This window comes from Colobus angolensis, unplaced genomic scaffold, assembly GCF_000951035.1.
Source record: "Colobus angolensis palliatus isolate OR3802 unplaced genomic scaffold, Cang.pa_1.0 Scaffold153, whole genome shotgun sequence".
NCBI classification, from domain to species: domain Eukaryota; kingdom Metazoa; phylum Chordata; class Mammalia; order Primates; family Cercopithecidae; genus Colobus; species Colobus angolensis.
Window position 1 is genome coordinate 2,073,460 of NW_012114633.1, and position 20,983 is coordinate 2,094,442.

General features: G+C 39.1%; 1 protein-coding gene across 4 annotated transcripts in view; it reads right to left on the reverse strand.

Moving 5' to 3' along the window:
* MYO1B (myosin IB) overlaps positions 1 to 20,983 on the reverse strand; it is a 184,379-nt gene that overhangs the window by 126,392 nt on the left and 37,004 nt on the right. For all 4 annotated transcript variants that reach the window (XM_011936421.1, XM_011936423.1, XM_011936424.1 and 1 more), the window contains exon 3: positions 4,112 to 4,227. In XM_011936421.1, the coding sequence (XP_011791811.1) occupies positions 4,112 to 4,227 (116 nt within the window). The remainder of the gene's footprint in view (positions 1 to 4,111; positions 4,228 to 20,983) is intronic.

Genomic DNA, 20,983 nt, shown 5'->3' on the forward strand with positions numbered 1-20,983 from the left:
CAGCCTGGGCAACAAAGCGTTGACTCAAAAAAAAAAAAAAAAAAAATTAACAAGTAAATTTCAAATGTAACATTGGGTAAGTTAATTGGCAATGTTTTCAAAGTATGTAGTCTGAGCAGCTGCTTAAGTTGTTTTCTATTCAAACTGGAACTAAATTCATGAAATATTTACAGTTAGAATGCATCGAAATCTAAGGCCATCTTACCCTCTTACATCACAAACATCCTGTTTGAGAATGCCAGGCTGTTTTAGTAGGGAACCAAGTGAGTATTGACCCTGTTTTAAAATACTGTCAAAGATGAACATCTGCAAAGAAAAATGCAGGAAAATACATTAAAGGAAGTGGAAAATGTCCCACCATGCAGAAAGTGGTGAGACAGAGCACGTGAAAATGTTGGAAATGTGTCCCACATACGTTATTATTACAACAATTGCTATAATTCTCATTGTTAATAGAAGCAGCTCTGCTTTCCCACAGAATTATGCAGATTCCACGCTAAGCACTTCATACATATTGGATCATTATATTATCTAAATATCAACTACATATTTGGCCCTCACAAAAATCCCAGAAGTTAATTAATAATTCTTTTCCCACTGAATAAGCTAATTACTTAATTTCTCTGAGTTGAAGTTTTTTCAAGTAATTTGCTCAAGATTATATAGCTTGTAAATGGAAGACCTGGGACTTGAACCCAAGTCCTGTTCAATATGTTTTTACTGAACTCTTATTAAATTCTTATACAAATCATCCCTTAAACAAACATGAAATAGTAAATGTGGCAAAAGCAACAGATCTAGCCTCAGCAGGGAGCAAGTGAGGAAGGTTCCTCCCTGAAGAGGCCTTCTGCAATTTGAGGTTTGAAGGAAGAACACGAGTTGCTTTGGAGAAGGAGGGAAAAGCATTCCAGGAAGAGGCACAGAATTCTATGCAAGGATGCTCTCATAGGAGGGAATGTGGTGAGGACTGAGAGAACAAGCAAGATGGGAGGGAATGAGAGGGATCTGGCAACTTCAGATGCTTTAGTAAAACTGTACCTTGCTCACCACATAGTGCTTTATAGGCCATGGTAAAAAGTCTTTTTCTTTATCCTAAGCACATTAAGAGTGTATTTTATTTTAGTGCCAGTGGTGGTTCTTTTCCTTGGAGTTGAGGGGTGTGAATTAGAGTAGCAGTGCCATGCTGCCTCCTATAGGAATCTTCCAGGTGCTGGGATAAAAATGTATATTCTGGACCATGAACTTCTATGATCTAGAATAGATTTCTAAACATTCTCTATCTACCCAAACATTATATATCTAAACATTCCCAGAGTGGAGATTTAAGCTGAAAATGCAAAGAGCATGTGGACAATTGCTGGAGGTAAACTGAGGCACAGTCAAGATTATCCTGGAGGGTTTGTGGTGCAGGAACACAGGCGAACCAAGGGTAGCAGGGTGGAAGTGCACAGGAACAGGCCCTGTCATGAAAATGGCAAGCCCATTTCCAGCTAAGAGGGGCAACGGATGTTAATACCCCAGCTCCACTCCCACCAGCTGTGTGGCTTTGGAGAAGTTACCTGATCTTTCTGTGACAATTTCCCCCTTTGTAATAGTGCCTACCTCACAAGATTATTTTGAGAAAGAAATGAGTTATAAAACATACAAAGTATTTAGAGCAGTACCTGCACATAGTAAGTACTTAATAAATATTAGCCATAAATATAAGTAGTTAAGGAAAGAAAAACATCTCAAATATAGATCTAAAGCAACACATTCTCAGACTTAACATGCGCCTAAGAATCACCCAGAAGGCTTATGAAAAATTTAGATTCCTGGCTTATGAGAAGTAAGACCTAGGAATCCAAATTTTTTCAAAAGCCCCTGTGGGGATTTTGATACAATTGGTCCAAGCACCATACTTTGAGAAGTGGGGCTTCAAGGACTAGAATTTAAAATATTCAGGTATCAAATAAAGTATTTCATCACAGGAGTTTAACTATCAGGATAACTTTATAAAACAAATTTCAGATATTATTTGTCTTAAGGCAAAATGAAACAAGATCACTTGCAATATCTACTTCGAGAAGAAAACTAAATGATCAGAATTTGCTTGACTGGTAAAATATACCAGCAGATTTATTCACTAATAACCATTTTCATGCATTTAAATAATAAATAATCTTTAGTTCCAAACAGTCCAAATATATCACTGCATGCTGCATTATCAAGAGAAACTAAAATAAGCAACTGGACACTGGTATATATATGTTCCTTAATTACTAGATTTTATGTTCTATCAAAATTAATAAAGCCAATCTTTAATCATACAGAGAAAATCCTTTCTGCTAGGACATAATGAAGACTTTCTGCAAGTTCTTTCACTTCAATTCAGGGTTTCTCAACCTCGGCACTGTGGACACGGTTAACAGATAATGCTTTAATGTGAAGGGCTGCATATGCTTTGAAAGATGCTTAGCAGCATCCCTGACCCACTAGCAGCAAGCACCCTCCCACCCCTAGTTTCACAACCGAAAATGTCTCCAGACATTGTCAACTGTCCCCTGGGGAATAAAACTGCCCCATTTTGAGTACTACTGCTTTCAGTAAAAAGACTGAAAATGTCTCAACTCTAGAAGCGACCCAAGTTGGCAGCTTAACCATTTTCAAATGCCCCGCTACCAATATGCCAATGACCAATTAATCTTTTCCACGGCCAAGACATTTTCTGAACATTTCCTCATCAGTATCTACACGCACATGTATTGATGTGCATTTCATGACAATTTGGGGTTGTTTTCAGCATATCAACTGTTTTGAGAGAAAGAGGACGACGCTACTGTGAAAAAGTAATAGCAATGGTGGTAATAATAAACAACATAGCTTTGTAGAATGCTTGACACCCTCCAAGGCACTTCTGCATACATTAGTCCCAGCCCACGTTCAGCAGCAGTTCACAAATGTTCTAAATCTGCATTCAACAGTTTATTGCATAAAAGGTGTTATGCTGTATGAACCAACTCCCATCTGCAAGACACCATGGGCCACTTGTAGCAACTGACAATCATAAGTACACGAATTCCGGTAAAATGCTTGCATGCCCACAAGAGAGGAGGCAGGAAATGTTTCTGCCTAAGCAACAAGCGGAGAAGTCTGAGGTTCTCAACTCATTACACTGACTTGGCCCAACTCAGCATATTTCTCTTTCCTTTTCTTTAAACTCAGTAGTGGGCATGAGAATGTAAATAGTGAACATATCAGTCTTGAATCAGTAAATGTAACATAACTTGAGAAATAAAAACTTTAAGGTATTGTTTGTGATAACTTCTGGGCATTCTCCCTCCAACTTTCTTTTTCGGATATTTTTATTTGGAGGAATAAAAGTTCGTTCTAGGGTTGAATAACCCGGTTCTTTCTACCACTGATCTACCAAATCTAGGAAAACTTTTCCAGTGTTATGTTTCAGTCATTCAGACTAGAAAACAAAATTCTAGTGGTAAGACGTGGCCGAATCATTTCGGCATCTCTTAAGCACACCGACGAAGAACTCTGAAGGAGCAGATAAACAGAATCTACAGGTACTGTGAAGGAATTATTTACACTAACAAGTGACCTTCTTCAGAAAAATCAAACAAGTGACTTTCCAGAGTAAGTGAAATCACTGGCCTATCCCACGCATCTGGTGAACAATGTCCGCAAAAATTATAAACTGAAGGTATTGTTTGGTCCTTTTACCCAAACACCATCACACAACCTAACGCTTGGGATTTTTCTTGGCCCAACAAGACTATGAAAACGCTGCTTAGGCTCTTTATAATAATAAACAATGCACGTTCCTGTTTTATTTGCAAAAATAATTAGCAGCAGCTGCTACTTGCACAGAATTTTGAACAGAAAATATTTTACATCCTGAATCCAAATATTTCAGAAGTGTCTGACGTCAAATGAAGTATTCTGCCTTTTTTAAATTTAAAACAAAGAATAACAATTAAAGTCTTCATACTTTTATCAAACTTAAAAAAAAAAACTGACAAAAACATTTTCTGAAACTCAAAAGAGACAGCTGCACACATCTGTCAACAACACATCTCTGGAGTAAAAGAGACACTTAATGCTTTAGTACAGTACTTACATGTGAGGGCTCAGTTCATAAAAATTTCTGTTCCTGTATTCTTCCACTTTCTCTGGTGAATAAATGGGCAAAGACCGGTATGGGTTAACAGATATAACCACACTTCCAATGTATGTCTGCAAAAGAAAGAACAAACATGCTCATTAGTTAGTACACAAAAGGTATTTTAACGTCTTAAGCTTTAGTGTCGTATGGTTTTGACCTTTTAAAATCAACACTAGTTCTGCTTCACCATTCATTGTATACATTTTAAGAATGCTTTGCATCTCTGAAGACAGATGGTCAACAATGTCTACTCATTTTGCTGATAAATGGAAAGCATACATTTATATATTTAAAATCCTTTCAAAATATATCTCTGAACTAATCTATGGTTCTAGGTAAGAGTTCTCCAAAGCCCTGTCATATTTTCCACAAATTCTGTTACCAACTACTGCTAATTGTAAGCAAGAGCCATGCTCTCCCTGATTCTGGATAGAGCGATAGTTCCCTTTTTCTCTCATCTTTTTCCACCTTTTCAGTCAACAGTAACCCAGGGTTCCCTTCCTCCCTACCCACACCTCATAGGGCCTTCCCTTTGGTACTGGCCCTCTGCAAGTCTGTCAATCTTTCTACAATGGGCTCAGATCACATTCAATTCAGTATCAGAGATACAAGTATCTCTTGGACATTCAAACTACATAGTCTCATTATATCTAATATAATATAATATCAGAATTTTAGTGTCAAATTTAAATGTACTTTCCAGAAAGTACACTTAACGTCAACATTTAAATTTAATGTCAAATTTACATTTAATGTAAAATTTAAATGTACTTTCTGAGGGATCAATGCTATATTTTAGCACACACTAACTTTCTCTCACTGAACTTTAAACCAGAACACAATTTCTCTTCCTTTCTACTTCGACCCGAAATTCCTGGCAGCATCAGTGGTGCTGGTTTAGTTCCTTTTGTGCAATGCCAAGGACAATGCCACAAGCAAAAGTCACTTAACTGTAAATTATCTTGGCAGCTCCATTTTTCCCTTCAGTTTCAACATCATAAAGACAGAAGGGGGAGAAAAAGATGCCAACAAAAGTGGTAAAGTGATAAAGTAAGTGATAAAGTGATGAGCGATAAAACTTTTAAAAAGAAAAAGGTTCATAAAGGAAAGAAAGAAACAAGGGGAAAAAAGACCTCCAACTTCCCACCTTTCCAATGTCATCCCACAAAAGGTTGCATTTTTAGAGCAACAAGTTTTTCCAGCATTACCACCACTGGGATTCAAAAAGACTGTCAGATTTTTCTAGAAAATTAAACAGAATAGAAAATGAATGAATGTAGAAAAAAGTCAGAAATGCTTTTTTTTTTTTTAACAGGGTTCATAATGATATTAATTATGAAGGACTTTCTCCTATCTAGGAAAGCTGAACAGGTTATATATATATATAAACACATTTTCATCCTGTAAGAATATAATCTTGTCAAGGATGGACAAAATTGCTGTTGTAAAAGGAGACTCTCAGTTCCCATGTAATTTTTCACATTTATTTCTAACATTCTATCACCAGGACCCAATTAATCTGACCTGACAAACAATGACAAGACTTTCTCAAGGTTTTCTGGTTGTCCTCACACTGCAACCCACTTGGGAGATGGGAGATGTCTCCCAAGGACAATGTCACAAGCAAACAACAGAAGGGAGGTGCCCGACACTGAATACTTGTCTGAATAGCTTCTAGCTAATACATTAGAATTAGTAGCCTTGGTAAATATGAAAATATAGCCACTGGTTATTTCTTTAACATCTGTTGGTTAAAAAATCAGCCTTCCTTAAGTAGAAGAGTACTATTTGAATCCTTCTCCCTTTTTAGGTAATTTCTTGAATATAATACTTTCTAAAATACATTGATCTGCTATTAGCAGAGAAATCACTTACTGAGTTGCTCTTTAAAACCAAACTTCACAGTGGCTAAATTCTTGATGAAAATCTTCCTCTGTGGCATCCTTGCATAGAGAACAAACTCTCGCCTCAAATTCAAAATCAAAAACCATAGTAATAAGTTGTAAGTTTCTCTTTGTTCTGTGTGACTGTTATACATACTGAATTACGTGTGTTTTCCCCCAACTGCATCTCCATCACCTAGAACGGTGTCTGGTCCACCACAATGTAAAATAAATATTTGTTAACCAAATGACCGATCACATGGGGTATGTTTATCACTAACTGGAGGGTACAAGCCACTGAAACACATATAATTACTCCTGCATTGAAATGTAACACCAGATATACTATACTCGGTGCTTAGTATTTTAATCAGCCTGTATGCCATGTGTTACTGTCAGAGGTATTTGAACCAGAGCAACCCCATCTTGAATAGGGGCTGGGTAAAATAAGGCTGGGACCTACTGAGCTGCATTCCCAGATGACTATGCATTCTAAGTCACAGGATGAGGGAGGAGGTCAGCATGAGATACAGGTCATAAAGACGATGCTGATAAAACAGGTTGCAGTAAAGAAATCAGCTCAAACCCACCAAAACCAAGATGGTGATGAGAACGACCTCTGGTCGCTCTCAGTGCTACACTCCCACCAGTGCCATGACAGTTTGCAAATGCCATGGCAATGTCAGGAAGGTACCCTATATGATCTGAAAATGGGAGGCATGAATAATGCACCCCTTGTTGAGCATATAATCAAGAAATAACCATAAAAATGAGTCTGCATATGGAGCAGCCATTCTTTATTCCTTTACTTTTTAAATAAACTTGCTTTCACTTTACTATATGAACTCACCCCAAATTCTTTCTTGCATGAGATCCAAGAACCCTCTCTTGTGGTCTGGACTGGGACTCCTTTCCGGTAACATTACCATTGAACAAATCCCTAAATGTCGTTGGACTCTGGTAGACTGTAAAAACAGCCAGAACAATTCTTTCCATCCCTGCATGCACTTCCCATTTGAAATGTGACTTTGTTAAAGATAGTTTATTTCTCCACTCCTTCAATTTGAATTTGTCCCACTCCTTGAATTTGAATTTGTCCCTGTGACTTGATTTAACCAAAGGGACCTTAGCAAATGAGACACAAGTAGAGGCCTGAGAAACACTTGTGTACTGTGTCTCCTTTTTTATGACTGTGGTTGGAAGCCATGATGTGAATGAGCTTCAGCTAGCCTGTCAGACAGATCCTGTGGAGAGCTAAGGTATCCTGACCTACAGACTGCTAACTATTAGACATGAGTGAGGCCATCTTAAACCATCCAGCCCCAGTAAGGACACCAGATGCCTAAAGCCACATGAGTGATTCCAGGTAAGATGAGAAGAAAATATATAAAGATAAATTCAGGCTAACTTGCTATCCCAGAGAATCATGAGCAAATAAATGACTGTTGGTGTAAGCCTTAAATTTTTGAGAGGTAGTTTGCTAGATGGCAACAGTAACTGATACACCTATGTAAACCAAAAATAAAATTCTAAGGCCCCCCAATCATCAGAATGGACTTCCTCCTAAGCTAGGGTATTCTAAAATTTAACCTGAAAGATTGGTTCAGGCCATGATGGGAAGTGGGGGTCGAACATGCCTCATTATACCTCTCCAGCATTAACATCCACACAGACCTTAAGTCTGACAAGGTTATTTATAGATTCAATGCCATCCCCATCAAGCTACCAATGAGTTTCTTCACAGAATTGGAAAAAACTGCTTTAAAGTTCATATGGAACCAAAAAAGAGCCCGCATTGCCAAGACAATCCTAAGTCAAAAGGACAAAGCTGGAGGCGTCACGCTACCTGACTTCAAACTATACTACAAGGCTACAGTAACCAAAACAGCATGGTACTGGTACCAAAACAGAGCTATAGACCAATGGAACAGAACAGAGTCCTCAGAAATAATACCACACATCTACAGCCGTCTGATCTTTGATAAACCTGAGAGAAACAAGAAATGGGGAAAGGATTCCCTATTTAATAAATGGTGCTGGGAAAACTGGCTAGCCATAAGTAGAAAGCTGAAACTGGATCCTTTCCTTACTCCTTATACGAAGATTAATTCAAGATGGATTAGAGACTTAAATGTTAGACCTAATACCATAAAAACCCTAGAAGAAAATCTAGGTAGTACCATTCAGGACATAGGCATGGGCAAGGACTTCATGTCTAAAACACCAAAAGCAACGGCAGCAAAAGCCAAAATTGACAAATGGGATCTAATTAAACTAAAGAGCTTCTGCACAGCAAAAGAAACTACCATCAGAGTGAACAGGCAACCTACAGAATGGGAGAAAATTTTTGCAATCTACTCATCTGACAAAGGGCTAATATCCAGAATCTACAAAGAACTCAAACAAATATACAAGAAAAAAACAAACAACCCCATCAAAAAGTGGGGAAAGGATATGAACAGACATTTCTCAAAAGAAGACATTCATACAGCCAACAGACACATGAAAAAATGCTCATCACTCGCCATCAGAGAAATGCAAATCAAAACCACAATGAGATACCATCTCACACCTGTTAGAATGGCCATCATTAAAAAATCAGGAAACAACAGGTGTTGGAGAGGATGTGGAGAAATAGGAACACTTTTACACTGTTGGTGGGACTGTAAACTAGTTCAACCATTATGGAAAACAGTATGGCGATTCCTCAAGGATCTAGAACTAGATGTACCATATGACCCAGCCATCCCACTACTGGGTATATACCCAAAGGATTATAAATTATTCTACTACAAAGACACATGCACACGTATGTTTATTGCGGCACTATTCACAATAGCAAAGACTTGGAATCAACCCAAATGTCCATCTGTGACAGACTGGATTAAGAAAATGTGGCACATATACACCATGGAATACTATGCAGCCATAAAAAAGGATGAGTTTGCATCCTTTGTAGGGACATGGATGCAGCTGGAAACCATCATTCTTAGCAAACTATCACAAGAAGAGAAAACCAAACACCGCATGTTCTCACTCATAGGTGGGAACTGAACAATGAGATCACTTGGACTCGGGAAGGGGAACATCACACACTGGGGCTTATCATGGGGAGGAGGGGAGGGGGGAGGGATTGCATTGGGGAGTTATACCTGATATAAATGATGAATTGATGGGTGCTGATGAGTTGATGGGTGCAGCACACCAACATGGCACAAGCATACATATGTAACAAACTTGCACGTTATGCACATGTACCCTAGAACTTAAAGTATAATAAAAAAAAGAAAAAAAGAAAAAAATAAAAAAATAAAAAAAAAAAAAGAAACGTTTACAATCCATTGTCTCTGAAGTCGGGTACCTGGAGGTTTCATCTGTGTGATAAAACTTTGGCCTTCACAATCTCTTATAGCAACCCACACATTCCTTTCTATTGATAACTCTTTTAACCAACTGCCAGTTAGAAAAAATTTAAATCTACCTATAACCTGGAAGCCTCCCTGCTTCGAGCTGTTCTACCTTCCTAGGCTGAAGTCTCATGTCTGCCTAAAATGTCCCAATCATCTTGGGCGTATGTTCTCAGGATCTCCCAAGGAGGGCTGTGTTATAGGCCATGCTCACTCAAATTTGGCGATAGTTAATAAATCTCTTTAAATATTTTAGAGTTTGACTCTTTTCATCAATACCTACATGACTCAACAAACTAAAAATGGTACCAAGCAGGACAAATTTTATCCACCTAAATAAGCAAACACTAAAAGAAACTACGCTTTCTCTCTCCATTCCACTTTATATAGTTCTGATATCCTCTTTATCCTCTAACCTTGAACTCCTAACAGGTTTGTCCTATATCTGACCTTTCTGTTTATGGATTTCTTCCTTGAAGTTCTATGTGCATTAGCCAAAGGTTTAAATATTCCTACATGGGCCAGTAGAATAACTCAAATGTTCACAGTCACAACTCTCCTTCCTCTGAGACGCAGAGAGACATTCCTGATAGCAGCTGATTGCTGGGTGGGGTTTAAAATTCTACTCTAGTTTTAGGTAGCTACCAATTCTACATTCAGGTGACTACAGCACCAGATTAAATCTCCTTTTCACGGATCAGAACGATAGTGATCAGACAGTTCATTTTTACGTCAATTAACATTTGGACTTGTGAATCAGATGCATTTTTTTAAACAAACAACTGCATACTATTTACAGTTGGTATTTTCTTATTGCATCACGCTCTAAAGAGGATGGTAAACCAACTCATTATGAAGTAACCAGCCCAGCCATTTCTGGGCTCACCCCTCCACGTTTCTGAACCTCAGCTCCCCTAAGCCCTCAGGTCCACGCCACCACCAACATGACAGTGGAAAGCTCCCTCCATGCCACTGCTCTAGGGGCCAGCCTCTGACACCCAGGAAGGGAAAAGAAAGGAAAGAGACGTGGGAGGGAAGAGAAGCAAACAAAAATGAAAGAGAAGAAAAAGGGAAAAGGGAGAAGAAAAAAGCTCTACCTTTCTATAATTGGCACATACAGATAGCAAGGTTATACTTCATTCCTCAAGGGCAGACACTGAATCAAGAATGCACAAACATTCTTAAGTCAAAACCATCTCGACCTTCCTATTTCAAGTATCTCTAGCATTCCAAAACAGATGTCTTGTAAATAATCAAGTAATACTTGAGTGTTCCTAGCATAATCGCCATGAAAACAGAGGCCTTTTCTGGAGGACATTCGATCTAGCCACCTCCACTCTCCAGACCACAGTTCAGAAGCCAAAAGAAAAGCCTTTGAGTAGTCAAAATATAACCTAAAGGCCACGTGTGTTATTCTATAAGAAAGTTCTTTCAGAACTCCAATCCTCAGAGATTCTACTTCAATGATGCAGGGAAGGGCCAGGGGTCAGTACTTTTTTAAAAGAGACCCAACATAAACTAATGTGGAACCAGGGTTGAAAACCAATGTCTGTAGCCCTTCCCTTCCAGACTCACAGGACCAGGTTTTACTTTCAACTGCAGTAACCTGCTAGTGCTGCTGCTGGCTCATCTTCTACCTCACCTTCCCCTTTAAATACTCCTATGGAATTAATTCTGAAGCAAAAGAAAATTCCTTCTAGCCTCACTCTCATTTTAGCCACATTTCTAATAAACTTGGCATAGTCTCAACAGATTACAGAAAAACTGCAGCAACATCAGAAAATTGGAAGAGGCAAAAAGGGCCGTACTATAGCTGTGTATATTTGAAATGTTTGATTACAAATCATTATAAGAAATAAAATTTTTGTCACAACCAGGTATGTGTATGTATGTCTATTCATGTGCACACACATATACAAGATAAAAACCTCACAAAACTAAAAGTACCCTTTACTGTATGTGATACATTGATATTTTTTGTTGGATTCTAATATTTCTTACAAAATTTTAAAAAAACTGTTGGTCCTAACCCACTAAATGATTTTCATGAGCAATTAATGATATGAAACTTACAGTTTAAAAACCTGTGCTACACAGCACTCCTTAACCTTTCTTTAGTTGTTGATCCCCTTTGAGATACCAACAGAAGCAATGACTCTTCTCTTTGGAAAAACACACATGCACATCAAAGTCTGCATACATTTCATATACCAGGTTAAGACTCCCTCTGCAAGCGGAGAAACAACGGCCACTAATAGAAAAGGTAGAGTAGGGAGGGACAAAGAAAGAAGAAAATAAGTGAAGTGATGAAGATAATTCAAAAGTATAAAAATATTTGTAGTAAGACCCAACAGCCCCATGGCTTAGCTGGCCCTGACTGCTTTATTATGGCACTAATTGGGAATGCAGAGTAATAATCAATAGCCAAAATGAGTGTACTCTGTTTTTGATGACAAGGATACATGCAATACACTTTAGAACGATATCTAACCCAAAAGTTAAATATTTTAGCACAGCTTTAATATTCTGTGAGTCTCAATAATGTGTAACATTTCTTCGCAAAGGCAGATACATGAAACATTAGCACACATACACAGAACAGTCAGAATATTTCCAAGTCTGTATATAAAACTTTTTTAAAAAGTCAGAATAGTTTTCATATCTCTTCTATCATAATTCTTTCCAGAGTAAGATAGAGATCTTTAGAAGTCCTAAATCCTGAAAGTTTACATTTTAGTTTTCTCATATATTAAAATTTATAATTAACCATAAATAATACATGTAAGAAAATCCCATAATGACCTATTTTTGCCATTGTGTACTTTGATGTTTTTTTTGAAATATCGAATTCTCCCAAAACCTATTTTTAAACTTTCTGTTTGCTGGGCTCTAACTAGGCATCCAATCTGTCTACCTACCTGCTTCCTTATTTTCTTCAAGATAAATTTCAGTTATTTGTTTACATGTCTCTGGAGTTCCTTAAAAACTCATCCTCAACCTATTGAACAGCTGGCACAGAATATACACTTACACACCTTTCTGCTAAACTACTCCCAAATCCCCAAGAGATAAGATACAAATTCTCTATCTTAATGTCCATAACAAAGGAGCACAAAGAAGTTAAGTGATACCACCACATTAGCTAGCAGAAGTGAAATCAAGACAAGGAGATAAGAATCTGTTCTCTTTTCATCAGAGCATACAATCCATGCCGTCTGTTAGGCCTGGGAAGCTTTGGTAAAAAGCACACAAGAAGAACGGAGGAAACTTGCATTGCACAATGCCATACAAAGCATCATCAACCTTAGTGTAATAAAGCACTCCTCTGTTAGGCAAAAGCCTCCCATTTTACCACCTAAGAAATCCTTCTACCACCAGAAATAAACAAAACAGGAATGGAAAAGATCTTCTAGTTACAGGGAAAATGTTTGATCTCGCCAGAAAAGATTCAATCATAATCATTCTTTAGCTTTAAATCAGGAACGTGGCGATGTAAAGGCAATATTTATTTAAATATCTTAATATGAACTAATCTAAAATAACATCAAAGAAATATTAAAGAAGGTATAGGAATCTTCTGCATCTCCAAGAGTCTCCAAGTCATGTTACTTTTGCCTCTAAAGCATTGGGCTGGCGCAAAAGTAATTGCAGTTTTTGCCATTACTTTCAACGCAAAAATCACAATTGCTTTTGCACCAACCTATAGTTCAAATCCAGGATGGGCCAGGATTCAGGTAAGAATAACCCATCACAAGGCTGCACAATCGCACTGACTGATAGAGTGAGTTTAGGCTACAAACCATATTACACGCAAGCAACAAATTTATTAAGGGCTAACTTTATGCAAAACATCATGTTGGGCATGGCAGGAAAGATATTGAAGTTCCTACTGTCTGTGTGCCTGGGGAGTTTATAATATAGCTTAGGAAGTGAGTCTTTTAGATAGAAAAACATAAAATTTAAGAGTTAACTATTCTAGACATTAAAACAGATGAAACAGGATGTGATTCCCGGCTAAATGAGCCATTAGTCTGATTATCTTACTGTCTAATGAGCGCTCCCGGGTTAGATAAAGAAAGGTCACTATGAACTGCAGAGGTCCAAGAAAGCTCCAGAGAAGACAGAGAGCTTGAGCGGTCTAAAAGGATGGGAATGATTTGGGCAAAGTAAAGTTCCCCCAAAGAGTGACATAAGATGTTAGGTTTCAGGTGATAGCTGAATGCCACCCACCCACCACCTTTCTTTCTTCTTCTTTTTTAAGCTAAGCTATCGTCTTCAAAATATATATATATTTTTAAGTATAATTTGCCAGGGACTCAAACAGATATCTGCACACCCATGTCTGTAGCAGCATTATTCACCATACCCAAGAGGGGGAAGTAACCCAAGTGTCCAGCAACAGATGAATAGATAAAGAAAATGTAGATACATACAATGGAACACTGTTCAGCCTTAAAAAGGAAGGGAAGTCTGACACGTGCTACAATACAGATTAAAACACGGGAGAGGCACAAAGGCCTACCCAAACACATACCAAAGACAGAGAATGGAACAGCTTCCCTAAAACAAAGACATCCCCTGGGTAATTACGACTGAAATAAAAAATTCTTACTAAAGACAAGCCAGGAAAAAAAAAAAGACTGTAGAGGGCTTTGAACTTCATATAAGGATTCTGAGCTTGAGTCCAAAAGCAGTTTTGAAGCGAAAAGTCAGTGGGGGTGAGGGGCTTAGATGACGAAACTGATGGGATTTTGAACCCAGATCATTCTGACCTAAGTATGGTGTTTAAGCTCTTTACTCAGATTCCACCTTGGTCGTATCATAATAATAATTCTTCAATGTATTTGAAACATTGTATAAGCCTTGGCTCCAAATTAGCTGGCAAAATTCTTCAGCTTTGTGTGAACATGGGCACATTATTTAACTTTTCCACGTCCCCAGTTTCCTTTTTTTTTTTTTTTTTTGAGACAGAGTTTCACTCTTATTGCCAAGGCTTGAGTGCAATGGTGCGATCTCGGCTCACTGCAACCTCTGCCTCCCTGGTTCAAGCAATTCTCCTGCCTAAGCCACCCGAGTAGCTGGGATTACAGGTGCCCACCACCACGCCCAGCTAATTTTTTTGTATTTTCAGTACAGAGGGGGTTTCACCATGTTGGCCAGGCTAGTCTTGAACTCCTGACCTCAGGTGATCCGCCTGCCTCGGCCTCTCAGATTGCTGGGATTGCAGGCGTGAGCCACCGCACCTGGCTTGAGGGTCCTCATCTTTACAAGAAGAAGCATTCTAGCTCCTCCCTCATCTAATTCTGAGGATTAAATGAGGTTGTGTGTCAAAACACCAAACACAGCACCTGACACACAGCAAGCATTCCATAAATATTACCTATTATAATTATATAAATTTAGCTGGGCTCTACTGGAATCCATTGGCTACTATAAAGAGCCAAATCAGGACTTGAAAGTCTATATAAAATATGTTAATATCATGGCTAATTTCATTAATGAGTCCTACCATACCAGTATCTTGAAAACTTTTATAAAATGGTCTGTTTTGTTTTGTTTTGTGTTTTGAGACAGGATCTAGCTCTGCCACCCAGGCTGGAGTGCAGTGATGCGATCCTGGCTCACTGCAGCCCCGATTCCCAGGCTCAAGCCATCCTCCCACCTCAGCCTCCTGAATACCTGGGAACACAGGTACACGCCACCATTCCTGGCTAAGTTTTGTATTTTTGGTAGAGACGGGGTTTCATCACGTCGCCCAGGTTGGTCTCGAACTCCTCGACTAAAGCAATTGGCCCGCTTCAGACTCACAAAGTGCTGGGATTACAGGCATTAGCCACAGCGGCCAACCCAAAATGGTCTTTGTATACAGGAAATTGATGAGTTTTCAGATAACCACATAAGGCATGTCTTAATAGAACTAATATTAAAAGTCTAAGATACTAAGAAAATGACTATACAAGACAAACCAGTGGGAATCCTCAAAAGTGACAACATGCTATTCACTCCAATATGAGGAATCTACTTCCTCCTTGGGTCTCAGACCCTGGGAATTTGATCACAAGACATTAAGATGTCATACGCCGTGGTGTTTTTAATTAGACATCTGTAAGATTTCCCAAATTTACTTGCAGATGGCTTCGGTCTTTTTTTTTTTTAAAGACACAGTATGGTCTACGAAACGCTTTGGTTGTTTTTTAGACATAGTTCAAAACTGTGCAAAATGCCTAAGTAAAAATTACAAGTATAAGGTGAATAACAGACTTAGGTGTCTATCTGGGCCTTATATTTCTAAAAAAATGTAATTCAGTGTATGCATCTCATGTCTCCAGCCTCAGAAACATATTTGTGATGCATATGCAATAGATATATAAAATTGATGCTAATAGCCTAATTTTACAGGGGGAAAGAACTGGAAACATTAGAAGGTTTTAAATAACTTGCCCAAGGTTTCTAAATCAGTGGCAGAAGCAGAGTTCCATCCCAAAGGTCTGCATCAAAGACTATGACAACAGGACAGGGAACAGTGACTTGGTCAGGCACTTTCAGCTGCTTGGCATCTAGGTCCATTTCCTGTATTAATGAACTCACCTAGGAACCCCTGACAACTATTCCAAGCTACAACAAATCTGGGACCTGACGGTGATTATGGGTCCAGGACAGCTCTATGAACCAACACAATCCAAGTTTGTGAAGATTTCCTCTCCAGTTCTGGTATCAGTGAGCCTCGCCCCTGCCCATATCTCTGCTTCCCCCCTTGTTTCTTTCATGCCTGCTGCAAGTTGGTTCCCTCACTTTCTACTCCATCAGCTCTTCACTTCAAAGCCTCTTATTCATAGGTTCTGTTTTGCCTGTGGCCTATCATGTCCTCTTCTCGACTTCGTCACCCCCAGCATCTGGATCCCATTGATTTTTTTATTTTTATTTTTTCAGTATTTCTCAATTCAAAGTTTGAGGAAAGAATCTAGCCTTGCTCATCTTTTTATCTAAGTTGTGCCTTAAATCACTGGCCTTGGGTCAGGAACTCATTCAGAGGCCAGGACGTCCCACAAACCATGGCTGCCGACGGTGGCCGCAAGTTTGTCAGGCACAGTCTCTGCCGCCTAGTCCAAGACGTGCCTACACTACCATCATATTATACTCTTGTTCCTGGGCTGCAGCCAGTCATTTCAGACTATGAATTAAAGAACTATATATGAGTTCAATGCCACGCTGAAATACTGGCTAAAAATATCACCTCAGGCAGTCTTTATTTTAGAGCAGGATAATACAATACTGCCATATCTTCGTTGAGACAAACTGTGTCATGAGACAAGTATTTTCCAAATATATACCATTCTCCAGACTTAATAAAACTCTCTTAACTAAGATACAGCATGGTCCTGTGGTCCTGTGTTAAAGGGATAATACTTGCAATACATCTTTAAAATAATATTTCTGTGGTTAATTGAAAGTAGTAATGTAACAAAAATGAAATCTGCTATGAAACACAGGAACTACTATAAAAGGAATACAGAAAGAGGGAAACAAGTAGGCAGGGAAGGGGAGAAGAGAAAGAATGTAACTAATGAAAATATCAGGGTCTTGGCTAGGCTTGGTGGCTCACGCCTACAGTCCCAGCACTTTGGGAGGCCGAGGCTGGCGGATCACTTGAGGCCAGGAGTTCAAGACCAGGCTGGCCAAAATGGTGAAACACTGTTTGTACGTACAAAAAAATTAACTGGGTGTGGTGGCATGTGCCTGTAATCCCAGCTACTCAGGAGGCTGAGGCAGAAGAATCGTTTGAACCCAGGAGGCGGAGGTTGTAATGAGCCAAGATGGTGCCACTGTACTCCAGCCTGGGGGACAGAGCAAGACTCTGTCTCAAAAAAAAAAGAATACATCAATGTCTGAAACCCTGAAAAAAAGTGATTCTGATTTCCAAGTTTTTCAGACAGTCGGGGCACCTACCATGCACTCCACTTCCATCACATGACAGGCACTGGACTAAGATGTCCCTTAATCCCTACCACAACTCAACAAGGTAAGTACCACGATGACCATTTATGGGTGAGAGAACTTCTATTCCTTACAGTGTTCACAGTGACTGTAAGTCACCAAGGTTCAAACAGGTCTGTCAGCCAAAAGCTCACACCTTTCCCAGTATGCCATGTCATTTCACCCTCCACTCCTTCCAAAGCAGAATTTGAACAACAAAATAGCCTCTCTTTAGAAATTAGGATGATTAAAATTTTTCTGCACTATGGATATACAACAGACACAGATGTATGTGTAGAGGGGACAGTTGAACTGGCCACAGAATTAACTGGCCATGTGTCCTCTATGCTGAACTGCTTCCTCTTCCTCCTCTCTTGTGCTCATGAAGGCGAAGGACCATGTGCAGCTGTCAGTTACTTGCCATCCTGTGAACATGATGAAATATAATCTCCTCCTAGTATCTTCTCTCACCCTCCACAGTGGGGAAAAATCATTGTCACAGCTGCTATCACTTTTCCTTTGACTTGAGAGCACCATGTAAAGATCACCTTTGACTTTAGAAATGAATGTCCTTGCTCCATGTCACGTTGGTTCATGTCACTGCACTGTTGAGCAGCTCAATACATGGCAGGAATACTGATTATCATTTCAATTATTTGTGCAGGTCATTTTCAGATTGCCTCGTTCCAAACCTACACATTCTTCAATATCATACCCAATTATTTTGAAAATTGAAAGGGCTTCTGTATCAGTAGTATCCTTTGATGCTCACAGCAACCATGGAAAGTCAGCATGACTATCATTAAGAGCATGGACTCTGCAGCTGGACTTTCTGGGTGTGAATTTCAGCTCCATCACCTACTCACTATGTGACCTTGGACAGTTACTTAGCCTTTATGAGCCTCAGTTTCCTCATATGTAAAATGAAGATAATTTAAAAACCTATAGTACATAGGACTCTAGTGAAAATTAAATAATACATGTAAAGTGCTTAGAACTGCAGCTGGTATCAATAAGGAAATCAAAAATGTCCTTTGTTATCATTTATCATTTTACCTACCAATAAGAAAACAGTCTCCAAGGAGTTAACTTGTCCCAGGTCTCACTAAGTGGCAGGGCCAGGACTAGACATCAAGTTTTTGCTTCTTAGTGCCACCACACTGCTTCCAAAAGATCTGACATCAGGTTTTAATTTCTTCCAAATCAAACCTTAGGTTTAGCTTCAACTAGAATATTTAAGTTAATGCACTGTACGTATTATACAAATATTTCAAGTCCTATACAGTGCCTCCATGATGAAAAAACTCTCTAAGTTTGGTAAACAGCAAATATGTGTCAACTTTGAAAATTCTAAGAGGACCGTTTGACCCAGCCATCCCAATACTGGGTATATACCCAAAGGATTATAAATCATGCTGCTATAAAGACACATGCACACGTATGTTTATTGAGGCACTATTCACAATAGCAAAGACTTGGAATCAACTCAAATGTCCATCAATGATAGGCTGGATTAAGAAAATGTGGCACATATACACCATGGACTACTATGCAGCCATAAAAAAGGATGAGTTCATGTCCTTTGTAGGGACATGGATGAAGCTGGAAACCATCATTCTCAGCAAACTATCGCAAGAACAGAAAACCAAATACCACATGCTCTCACTCATAGGTGGGAACTGAACAATGAGATCACTTGGACACAGGAAGGGGAACATCACACACCAGGGCCTGTTGTGGTGTGGGGGGGAGGGATAGCATTAGGAGATATACCTAATGTAAATGACAAGTTAATGGGTGCAGCACACCAACATGGCACATGTATACATATGTAACAAACCTGCACGTTGTACACATGTACCCTAGAACATAAAGTATAATAAAAAAAAAAAGAAAAAAGAAAATTCTAAGAGGAAGAAATTTTCCAATCACCAAAGGTTGTAGGAAAGTTTGCATGAGTTAAAGCTGGCAAGTTATTAGCAAAAATGACTGTCCAAGAGATAGACTGTGCTCAGAAATTCGACCCATTTCCCTTCACCCTCATGATTTGCTGTTTTTCAACAGCTTTATCTAGGCTTCTAAAGCTGTGCCTCCATTTCCAACATCAAAGCTACACTCTGGAAGGCACACACAATTTGTTCTCAATGTTTACCTTAATGGTCTACCTTGGCAGCGATCAGAGTAAGCTGAGCACTACTGATGGCAAACCACTCACATACAACCAAGTCTAGGCATTCCATGTTAACAGGGCTGGGATCCCTCCTCCTTCCTTCCCTACCTCATCTAGGTGGGATTAAAGGTGGCAATAAAGATTGCTCTTGTTCCACGTAAACTCTGTTGGGTCTGGATTACCTGGGTAAAGGTCTGCCTGTCTAGATAAAAGAGAACCTCCTCCTACTTCCAACTCTAGAACAAGAAAATTAGTTTTTAATCACCCGACATAATCTTGAAGATTACACATCATTCTATTAATTACTGTTCACTCTGGGAATGGGCCTGTGGTACTGAAGGAAGAAAACTACATTTTTATGATATGTCTGGCTATACTATTTGACACTTTTTTTCCCTAAAAGTATTTGTTATTTTGTAATTTAAAAAACCTTTTAAGGAAAATTTTATAAAGAATAAAACTTGGAGAACAGGGCTGAGCAGCAGGAATAATACTCAAGTGGTTGTCTGAACTCCAGTCCTGCTCTCCGCCAACACCACCACGAGCCTGCAAAAGGTTCAAGCCTCAGATAAGATTGCAGCTCTGCTGAAACCCTGACTACAGCTGGGAAAATCCTGAATAGAGGACTCAGCTAAGCCAGACCCCAACTCCTGACCCCGGGAATAGCAAGATAATATACGTATGTTATTCTAAGTTGCTAAGTCTGCACACTTTGTTTTGTAGCAAGAGAAAACTACTACTCCATCTATGGCAGATTCCCAGGAATAGAGATTATACCCATGAGGTGGAATTTTCTTTTTTTTTTTTTTTTTTTTGAGATGGAGTCTCGCTCTGTTGCCCGGGCTGGAGTGCAGTGGCCGGATCTCAGCTCACTGCAAGCTCCGCCTCCCGGGTTTACGCCATTCTCCTGCCTCAGCCTCCCGAATAGCTGGGACTACAGGCGCCCACCACCTCGCCTGGCTAGTTTTTTGTATTTTTTTTTTTTTTTTTTTTTTTTTAGTACAGACGGGGTTTCACCATGTTAGCCAGGATGGTCTCGATCTCCTGACCTCGTGATCCGCCCGTCTCGGCCTCCCAAAGTGCTGGGATTACAGGCTTGAGCCACCGCGCCCGGCCGAGGTGGAATTTTCATGTGTATAAATGAAAAGTGGGTTTGAAACTTCAAATAAATGTGTTAATCTGTATTGTTTTCATTAACTTTACAATATTTTAAATCAAATATATGGCACTTATATCTTGGTATCTTTCATAAAAGTATCTAATCTCATCCTTCTGGGAATCCTAATTCTAGTATTAACTTCTAAAACTTAAGACAACTTTTCCTATACTTTTAAAGCAGTCACTCTTAAACTACAATTAGTTTAACACAAGATCCAAAAATTAGACTAACTCA